Raw genomic sequence first — 10,666 nt, forward strand, 5'->3', positions numbered from 1 at the left:
GTATTGCAAAATTAAAATCACAATTAAACTAGCCCTACCATTTAGCTCCCCAAACTATACACCACAAAGCTCTCTTCACCCCGGCAGCTATTTAACCAACCGTTCCACCTCAAACCAAATTTCTCTCACTTTCACTTTCACCAATAAGTCGCCGGAATCTGACGTCATCACACAAACAATGTTCCCGCCAAAACCACAACGCCGTACTCAGTCGATGCCACGTGGCATTTCTCCTAATCTGTCCGACAAAGTGATCGTCGCCGTGAAGGCTGAGAAAGTGATCACTAAGACCGCATTAGCTTGGGCTCTCACTCACGTTGTTCGTCCCGGAGATTGCATTATGTTGCTCGCCGTATTTTCCGATGAGAAATCAGGTAACATTTTCCTATGAATGTAGCAGAGTTAATCGTATGAAACATTTAATTTTCTCGAGTTACCGGTAAAGTTGTTACCATATGACTAGGAGGTCTCAATTTCAATTCGTGCAAGCAGCATCTTACAGAAATATAAGTTAAGACTGCACACAATATACTCTTGTGGCTCAAACCGCACATAGGAGCTGTAGTGCACCGGACTGCCTTTTTAATCGTATAAAACGCTTAAATTTCACTTTTTTTAAAAAAATTTTGTTTTTGCAGAGAGAAGGAGATTTTGGGGATTTTCGAGGATGAGAGGAGACTGCCGGAGTAGCGAACGGACGAATTCACATGATCGGATTGGACAAATCACGGAGTCTTGTTCTCAGATGGTTCTTCAGTTTCACGATCAATTAGATGTGAGTAAAATTTACTACTAGTTCCATTCACTTTTACTTGCTATGTTTAGTTTCCAAGTCATTGATGAAAAAATATATCTTAAAATATTAGTCAATGCATTTTGACTTGATTTTATAAAACGTGACAAGTAAAAGTGAACAGATGAGTATTTATTTATATTTACCAAAAGTAAGAATTACTGGAGTACTCTGTTTTAATGTTTCTGTTTTAACTGTCCTCCCGTATATCTGGAAAGTGCATTTACTTTACTTGGAGAGAAACTTTTTGAACGTTTAACTCTATGTTGTTAGATTTAATATATGTGTATAACGGTGTCGTTCTGATCGATGGAGGTTAAAATTCCAGGTAAATTTGTAGATTAATCATTTTGGAAATAGGTGTAAGTTGAAAATAAGCTGCAGGTAAATGTGTTGAATTAACATAGCCAGTCAAATTTAACTGTACGTATAATTTTTTTTATGGTGGATAGAAATGAAATCCAGTAGTTAATCACATATTAATATGCAATCTCCATGTCATATGATTGAGTTTTCTTATGGATTAAAGAAGATTCTGAGCTTGTCAGGATCTACTGTAAACTGTTGTACTTGAAGCTAATAATTTGAAAGGAGTTGCATGTGCTCTCCAGAAGCAATGTCTGGTAGGTAGTAAAATATTGAAGGAATCTTTTGTACTTCTGCTGATTTATGCTTGATAACTCAATGACAATTTTGCTGATCAATCATTAGCAGAACAATGTGCCGTTGGAACATCTATCTTTTACTGGACTAACGAAATTAAGAGAAAAATATAGAGTCGAGTAAGGAGAAAGTTCGTAGAAAAGTAATTTCTTTTTAAAGATTAAGATTCACGCTTGTTGAGACAGAAACTATAGCTATTGCACTGAGAAAAATGATATTACCCGTGCGAACAAGCATGCTTTATGATGGTGAAATCGTAATTTAAATTATCTTCTATTTGTAGGTCAGGGTGCGAATCAAGGTTGTCTCAGCTCTGTGTGCTGGTGTGGTAGCAGCTGAAGCGAAAAGCAATGCAGTCAGCTGGGTCATTTTGGACAAGTAATAGCATGTAAATGTATTATATCCTTTTTCACTCTCTACACATCTTTGCCTAAAATATTTGTTTTCTCTCCCCACCTCATTTACCAATGTGAAATGTATCTTTTCCAACAACTTCAAGTTGATTTGCTTGCATATCTCTGGATTATGGAAAAACTGTAGTGTCAATATACCATATGTTGTTATTCCTCTAGTTTCTAACCGAGAAATGTACATAAGAGGTGTATGTTACTTGTATGTGCTCTCCGTGTACCTTATTAGATACTGTAATCTTAATTGTCACTTGCTTTTGTAATTGTTTCCTACTTTGTTATATGGGACTACCTCATTATTTTTTGTTGTGCATAAGTCAATATGTTTCTTTTCCTTTTCTCTTTCCCTTGTTCTAATATCAGGACTCATTTTCACTTTGTTTTATAACTTTTGTTCTACAGAAAATTGAAGTTAGAGCTTAAGCATTGCATGGAAGAACTTCGTTGCAACATTGTAGTGATGAAGGGTTCCAAACCAAAAGTTCTTAGGCTAAATCTAGGATGTTCAGAGGAACTACAAACTCCTTTCTTTTCTGCCAATTCATCTCCTGTTTTGGATAGTAGAGATTTACCGGATGAAAGAATGAAGCATTCTACTCCGGTGAGCAGTCCTGAGGAACAAAGAACATCCTTTATGAGAACTTCATTGCTGAATTCATTGACGGATCCAGACACATTCCTTCTATATGAACGGAATCCCCTGTATGAAGGGCACAGTAGAGAAACATTTTCACCGGTCCACAAGCAAAGTTGGTGTGATCATTCAATAAATGAGCTGCCCTCGTTTGGGGAAAGGATAATAACTCTTTCAACTGTTCCTAAATCTCAAACTCGTAATCATAAAACAATCCTTTGGATTCCACAGAACGATATTATTTCTGACAACTATTCAGCGGTAGAAAACTGCAAAAGTACCTCACTTTCTGTCACTTCAAGAAATGACAAACAGAATTTTATCGAGTACAATCAAAACCTGAATACCCAAAGAATCAAGTTAAATCGAGACAATGACATGGATTATCTCAACTCCAGCATCAGAGAAGCAGTCTCTTTAGGTCGAACTTCCCCGATACCTCCTCCTCTATGTTCATTCTGTCAGTGTAAAGCACCATCTTTTGGAAAGCCTCCGAAACAATTTCGCTATGAAGAGATAGCGGAAGCAACAAATGGATTCTCAGACACCAGTTTTCTAGCAGAAGGTGGGTTCGGCCTGGTTCATAAAGGGGTTTTAAGTGATGGACTGGTTGTTGCAGTAAAACAGCTGAAGTTCATTGGATCTCAAGCAGATGCTGATTTTCGTAGAGAAGTTCGAGTTTTGCGCTGTGCCCAGCACAGGAATGTTGTGCTGCTGGTTGGTTACTGCATTCAGGGAAATAGGAGACTATTAGTGTACGAGTTTATTTGCAACAAGTCCTTAGACTTTCATTTGCATGGTATTTTCGTTTTATTTCTTTTCTTTAAAGTTCATCTGCAATCCAACTATTGGAGCAGCTCTATATGAAATTCAATCGACTGGAATTTGAAATGCCTTCGTGTTCAAATAAATTTACAGGAACAAATGAAACAGCTCTAGATTGGAGCTCACGCCTTAAGATAGCTATTGGGACAGCAAGAGGCTTACGTTATCTTCATGAAGATTGTAGAGTGGGATGCATAGTTCACAGAGATCTCAGACCAAAAAACATTCTCTTAACTCACGATTTTGAACCTCTGGTAAGTTTCACAGGTGGATTTAGTCAAGCATGTTTATTGTTCCAGCTTTTTGAGCGCCATTCACGGTATTCACTGGATACATATTTGCTCCAATGAGACAAATCCATACATTTGCCATTTGGATTTAAAAAAGCTATTAAATTTGAGATATCTTAAGCTGTCTATGATAGCATGTATTAGCGGACAAACACACTTATTCTTTTGTAAAAACCACAAATAAAACCTAATCAAGTGGTTTGTTCATTCAAGGTTGCTGATTTCGGGCTTGCACAATTGTACAATGAATGGGAAGTTTCTGAAGATGAACATCTAGTTAGAAATTCAAGGTAATTTTCTGTTTTCTGTATGTCTGATAGCTACTTCTCAACCTTACCCTAATTGTTGCTTATTATTTTTGATAGACTAGAACTTTTTGGCCTAGTTTTGAAGGCATCTAAACAGAGATCCTAAGATTTAAGACTGCTTATGTTTGTTTTCTTTTTCAGACTGGACTCAACTATATGTTTAAGTTGACAGAGTGATTGATTATTACTTGATGAGAACTGTTTTGAGTTGTTTTTCAGGTATCTTGCCCCAGAGTACTCCAATGATGGAAAAGTTACCGAGAAGGTTGACGTATATGCTTTCGGCTTGGTGGTATTGGAGTTGATTACTGGTAGAAAAACCAATGACTTACAATGCTACAGTGGTCAGCACCTTCTTCCGGGAAGCCTTTCCCCTACACCTGGAAATGGACCGTATCTTTCAGCATTTAAAAATCAGCTGCTCGACTCCAACTTGACCTCATCTCAGCTTGAAAACTTCCCTTATGAATTACAGGCAATGAGTCATGCTGCTTATATGTGTCTACAGGAAGATCCTCATCAGCGACCTCCCATTTCAAAGGTACATTTTTCTTCTTTTATTATTTACTGGAGATGAGTTTTTCGTGTATTGTATTCCATTCCATAGGCCTAATGCATCTCTCCAGAGTTCAGATTGGATATTTTCCCTTCACTTTGCTGCAGTACTGGGAAACGGTACTTAAAATGGTGGTTTATGCATTGTTTCTTTTAAATTTTCAGGTACTTAAAATACTGGAAGGAGGCCGTGCCATTCTTGACTCAAATTCATTTGGCAGTAGAAGTGGTTATATGCAGGGACCAAATTCTAATAACCATCCTGTATCAAAGAGACATTCTCGCAGGCTTTCGTACTAAGATTATCGGAAAGTGATTTCTACTTAGAGTGATGTGAAGCTTAGATTTTCTTGTAGTTGTTTTCCCTTAATACTCCAGAATTAATAACTCCAACAGTCCAACCTAAGATAGATAAAGTTTGTCATACAATTCTAGTTACTTTTTGTACAATCTGAACTTCTCTTATTCTCAATGTATCACACTTCTAGTGTATATAGATGTGAGTTCATTCTTCCATCTTCATGCGACTTCTTTGAACTCTTTAGGCGAAGCTATCTGCCATTATAATTTTCTCGCAATTGGGAAGATGTTTTGTGTAATGGAGACTACCACAGGAGTCAATAGTTCATTATTTGCCCTATGTTTTTACTTCTGTTTGCTAGGACAGTGAGCCTTGTAATTTTTCAATGGAGATAAAATTGGCCGCTGAGTTAGTATTTAGTGATATTTTGCCCCTGATGTGGGACGACTTCACACCCCTCGCAAGCCAGGCCTGCCAACTGGAGTGCGGATAACATTATATGTGGTCCAAACATTAAACCGAGAGTTGGGATGAGTCTGACTCTAATATTTTGTAAGGTAATGAACCGTATGGCCTTAATAGCAGTATTAAAGCTCCTCTATAGTTGTTTATCTCTTCATATTAGATTAGAAAAATATGAACCATCAACCATGTTTAGCATTTTTATGGTTTAAGCTTCACCTTGCTGTTTCTTATTCACATATTAGTCTTCTTAGAAGTTGTCCTTTCTTCTCAATTGAAAGATTTGGAAAGAATATGCCTACAACCCAGCAAATGAATTTACATCTAGATTTTCTGATCAAGGTAAAATGGAATACTTTATTTAAATTTGTTAACTTTGAAATGCGCTGATTAATGAGCTAACAGTTTCAATGACTTGATAATTGAACAAAAGTCTTGTATGCACTAGGCTGCCTGTGGCTGGTTGGGAAATGCTGTTGATTTAACAAGTCCTATTTAACAGGAAGTTGACTATGAACAGCAACATTTGATATTTCAAAAGCCTTGGAGTAACTAGTAAAGTTATTGTCACGTGATCGGGAGATCAAGGTTTCAAACCTTGAAAATAGCTTCTGACCAAAATGTAATGTAAGACTGACGGGCTCCTTGAGGTGTCGTGGCAAATAGGGGCGGAGCTAGGCATATGAACCCCTTAGTCAAAAAATTACACGTGTAAAAGGTTGTCAAAATTGGTGATTCCTTTAATATGTTTCATATATTTATTTTATTATTATAGTTGATTTTTCTAAATAAATTTTTGGCTTCGCCACTGAATGGCAAGGGTTGCGAGATTTAAGAGCCAAGATTCCTTCTCCCATCTAACCACCTGCACTTGGAAAAAAGAAGGATAGAAGAAACAAAGAAAATAATGGAAGGTACCTATAGCCCTTTGCATGTTTTTTCTTTTCTCCCTTTCTTTTCATCTTTCTTTTTCATCACCTAATTCCAAGAAAAAGAAATCAAAACTTGCAAATTTGTTGGTAACAACTAATTAACAACCTGAGGACCCAAATGTGACAAGATGGCAACTAGATAATTACAATTCAAAACCAAATGTAACAAGATGGTAACTTGATGATCAAGAGTAAAATTCAAGTAATCATAATGTTACGAGTTTGAATCTGGGATTTGATTCATAAAATTGTACGTTTTGCTCTTCAAATAAGTTGATCTTTATTTTTTATTTTTTAAATGAGTTGGTCATTAATTATTTCCATTTAGCAAACTTGTGTGGAGTGGAGCAAGTTTTTTAAAAATTTAAGTCAACATATCTTGTGAGATATTATGATACAAAAATATCAATTTATGTTAAAATGTATGCTGAATTCATTTAATAGTTTATGGTACTTTTTGAGAGGACGCACCAATTTGATTTTCTTAATTATGTCTACCACAGTAAATTAATTCTGTACCTAGTGGTTGAGGCCGTAGTATTCAACTCTCGAATACATAATTAGATATGGTGGTTATGTTTCTCTTAATAATACTGTATAATAAAGACTTCATGATTTGACAACGTGCACTTACATGTTTGGCATGTGTATTACTATATTCACTTAAATTTTGTCTCACTGATACTTTCTTGATTTGTTCCTCAAGAGAATCTTTTAGTGCTGGTAGTGATGAGAGAACGTGGACAGAAATTCAATTATACATCTTTTTTTTAGAAGAAAAAAATTCCAAAAAATTAAAGGGGTCAAAAACTCAAGTTGTTTTATGGAAAATGCTTCGCAGTATCATTTAAATAAGGAAATAGTTGTAGTATATATTATATCTTATTTTATCAAAAAAAAAAAGTTTCTTTACCCTCCTCTCAAAGTAGGATAACGGCGTGCATTTTATCTTCCCTAAATTTCAATTGTAAGATTAGATTTGATATGTTATTTGTTTGTTTATATGTATGATATCTGATTTTCTAGTTTCCAAATATATTTTTATTTATTACTCATATAGAAGTTAGAACCATGAAAAAAGAGGGAATAGTTCCACACTCATCTTTAATGTGCTAATGACAAGATCGAACTACTCCTTTGTCAACAAGAACATTCTAATTCTTCATAAACGAAATTCCTTTAGCAAAAATCAAATTGAAGTAAAGTATTGAAGGTGGCTGATTCTATTTGTTCTCTTTGCTTTGTTATTATATTATTTATAATTGCTACTATTCTCTCCTCTAACTTCATCATTATATTACGTATTTGCTTTACCTATTCGATTGTTGACGTCCGTTATGTGAACTGGGAATTTATCAGAAATAGTCTCTTTACCTTAACACGATAAGGGTCATAAGGTTATGCACACATGCATGCAGCCAAAGAAAAGAAGGAACAGTTGAGATTCTTTCACCATTGATTAAACAATCTAATTTCTAGAGGTTCAAACTCGACATTTATTAAGCAGTGGCGGATCTAGAATTTTTATGGAGGAGGTTTAGAAGTAAATATACGGACTAGTCGAAGGGGTTCAACATCTACTATATATACATAAAAATATTTTTGACCATTTAAAATAGTATAATTTTCCGACGAAGGAGGTTCAGATGAACCCCTAAATTCAATGTGGCTCCGCCACTGTTATTAAGGACGTTTCAACCATTATTAGACCTACTCAATATAAATCCCCATCAATCAGATTAATAACTCGATCAGTAAATTCTGAATAACAAATAACTAAATCGAAAGGAAAAACCGATGCACCACAAGATGAAAATTAATAACCTTCGTAAAGCAATTTTCTTAGAAAAAAAATTTACATGCTATTATTCATCCACATTCCTTTGCCCTGAAATTACATAGCAGTCATAGTGCCAAAAGAAAATTTACACGCTATATTAATTACAATATTACATAACTAATTGCACCATAAATAATTACAATATTACGTAACTAATTGCACCATATATAATCCCAAAATTAACATTGCATCTCTATTAACAACGGTGTAAAATCCCATGCAACTTATACTAATTACACCAAGTAACAAAATTACACGTCTCATACATTCTGACCATCAGATGAATATTTAGCAGATGGAATTGAATCCCAACTATTATCATATTGACCATTTTGTATTTGCATACCCATGGCCATTTGTTGCAAATTAGGTGCCATTTCTGAAACACTCCAAACTTTAACCGATTTATCAAGACTCCCACTATAAACCATCCATTTTTTCTCACTTCCGGTCGAGGAATTATCATCCTCGACCGTTAAACATTTAACCGGTCCATTATGACCGGTTAATATAGACAAACACGTATGTACAGAACCATCTCTTTTCCAAACGTTAATATTTTTATCCGCCGAACCGCTAAAAACCAAATTTCCAGCAGCAGCTAAACATAGTACTGCTAATTTATGCCCTTTTAACACCCCACCATGTGTTAAATTATTTTTCTCACGTTCCCAAAAATTTAACACACCATCTGATGAACCGGCATAAACCACTGAACCGGGTTTATTTACCACTAACGCCGTTATAGCACTTTCTTGGTCAATTAACGTTTGAACAAAAACGTGATGTACGAATTTTCCGTTGGTTTCTCTTTGCCAAACCTTAACGGTTCCGTCAGCTGATCCAGTGTAGACGATTCCGTCAACACTGGCTACGACGGAATTAACTGCATCGTCATGGGCTTTAACGGACTCTAAACATTTGGAATTATTAACTTTCCATACTTTAAATGTTCTATCCCATGAAGCTGAGTAGAGAAGGCCTTGGCCATGGTCCATGCTCAAACATGAAATTGCATCGCAATGCTTGATCCAAAGCGCAGTTCGATTACGTTTTACCTATTCAGACATAATATAATTAAGTAATTAAAAGCGTGGAATATGAAATATGATACTAGAGAAAGTAAATGTCTTGATTTAAGTCTCATTATAATGGAAAAACAAAAAAAAGAATATATATATATATATATGCAAAGCACGAGATAAGATAATTAAGCAATTAAAAGCGTGGAATATGAAATATGATACTAGAAAAAGTAAATGTCCTGATTTAAGTCTCATTATCATGGAAAAACAGAAAAAAGAATATATGCAACGCACTAGAATTAGCGGTGAATATTTCACATAGTTTTTTCTTGATTAGAAAAAAAGATTGAACATTTATATAAAGTGGGTCCTAACAAGTCATGTCATGGAAGGTAATTAAATGAACATAGCAAGATTAAATAGTTTCAAAAATAGTACTACTACTTGAATAGAGTGAAAGAAAAAGTATCATACAAAATGTGACATAATAATATGAATCGATTTAAATTTGTAGATGAAATGGTTACACAATTTACCTCAACATAATTGCTGGGCTTAATGGAAGCTTTGAAAACGTCAATAAGTTTTGGCAAAGTCCCTGCACGTTTATGGTTATTAGGTTTCTTCGATTTCACCTTCCAGACTCGCACTTTTCCATCTTGATGACCCGTAAAAATCTTCTCTCCGGAGATGATAATCGCTTTAACTAGGCCACTATTTGATTTAAAAGCCGCGAATTCCTTCATATCCTTCCAAACACGTATGTTCTTGCTATCCGAACCAGTATAAAGAAAATCGTTCTTAGTAGCTAAAGAATAAATATGTCCTTCTTCGCGAACGAGGGACCCAATGAGCCCATTTTGTGGGAAGTTGGTTGGAACATTATCGTCGAATTTGTGCCAAGGGGATTTAATACAAGGGGAACAACTTTCATTCCATGTAGGGGACCCATCGCCACTAAGCCGATGAGAGTCGTAAGCCGAGAAACTACTGTGACGGACGTCAGATTCATCGTCCGTCGTCACGGTAGTTGACGACATGTTGGGCACGGAGTGTACCATGTTGTTTCGAAAATTATTATTATTATTATTATGAGGAAAAGCTTCAACAAACATTTGACTTTGTAATTGGCCTTCTCTAGTTTAATCTTCGAATTCTTTTCAAGAAGAGGAGAACTAAAAGAAAAAGAAAAAGTAAAAGAATGGAGAAAATGGATACGAAGAGAAAATTGTTGGATAAAAAGGAGAATGGTTGAGAGGTTTTGTAGGGAATATATAAAAGGATTGAAGGCAGGGAGTGATGAGTATGGGGTGGGGAAGGATATGCTATTAGATATTGACACGTGTACGGTGCATGTTATTCCGGGTTTGTTTTGGATGTTTTATTTGTTATTGTAATAAGATCACATCGAGTGTTTATACTAAGCTATGCTAACTTGCCATGATTAAACAATTTTATGAAGTATTAACAAATTACGTATTAACTAATTATTAAGATTAAGTGAATGAAGGATACATGCAAACATATATATATATATATATGATATATATGTATTGAATTGATATAAATTCAATGCGGCTATTTTTTTTAAAAAGAGAAGAGTTTTAGAATCTCAATAACTCACTATC

The 10,666-nt window shown here is 35.2% G+C and overlaps 2 protein-coding genes across 3 annotated transcripts; one reads left to right on the plus strand and one right to left on the minus strand.

Moving 5' to 3' along the window:
- Positions 1 to 6: 6 nt before the first annotated feature.
- Positions 7 to 4,994, plus strand: LOC107867085 (inactive protein kinase SELMODRAFT_444075). 2 transcript variants are annotated; one of them, XM_016713198.2, is made up of 8 exons: positions 7 to 374; positions 639 to 775; positions 1,740 to 1,834; positions 2,269 to 3,299; positions 3,419 to 3,579; positions 3,829 to 3,905; positions 4,143 to 4,464; positions 4,644 to 4,994. In XM_016713198.2, the coding sequence occupies exons 1-8, from the start codon at positions 179 to 181 to the stop codon at positions 4,776 to 4,778; spliced, it is 2,154 nt and encodes a 717-aa protein (XP_016568684.1). In that variant the 5' UTR covers positions 7 to 178; the 3' UTR covers positions 4,779 to 4,994. The 2 variants fall into 2 exon arrangements, with proteins under 2 accessions (XP_016568684.1, XP_016568685.1); XM_016713199.2 differs by lacking the exon at positions 7 to 374 and having other exon boundaries at positions 1,740 to 1,844.
- Positions 4,995 to 7,985: 2,991 nt separating this feature from the next.
- Positions 7,986 to 10,329, minus strand: LOC107867082 (protein JINGUBANG). Its single transcript, XM_016713197.2, has 2 exons — positions 9,575 to 10,329; positions 7,986 to 9,071 (listed from the first exon to the last, which is right to left on the minus strand). Exons 1-2 carry the CDS (start codon positions 10,151 to 10,153, stop codon positions 8,274 to 8,276), a joined length of 1,377 nt encoding a protein of 458 aa, XP_016568683.1. The 5' UTR covers positions 10,154 to 10,329; the 3' UTR covers positions 7,986 to 8,273.
- Between the last annotated feature and the right edge of the window lie 337 nt (positions 10,330 to 10,666).

This window comes from Capsicum annuum, chromosome 4 (genome assembly GCF_002878395.1).
Source record: "Capsicum annuum cultivar UCD-10X-F1 chromosome 4, UCD10Xv1.1, whole genome shotgun sequence".
NCBI lineage: Eukaryota > Viridiplantae > Streptophyta > Magnoliopsida > Solanales > Solanaceae > Capsicum > Capsicum annuum.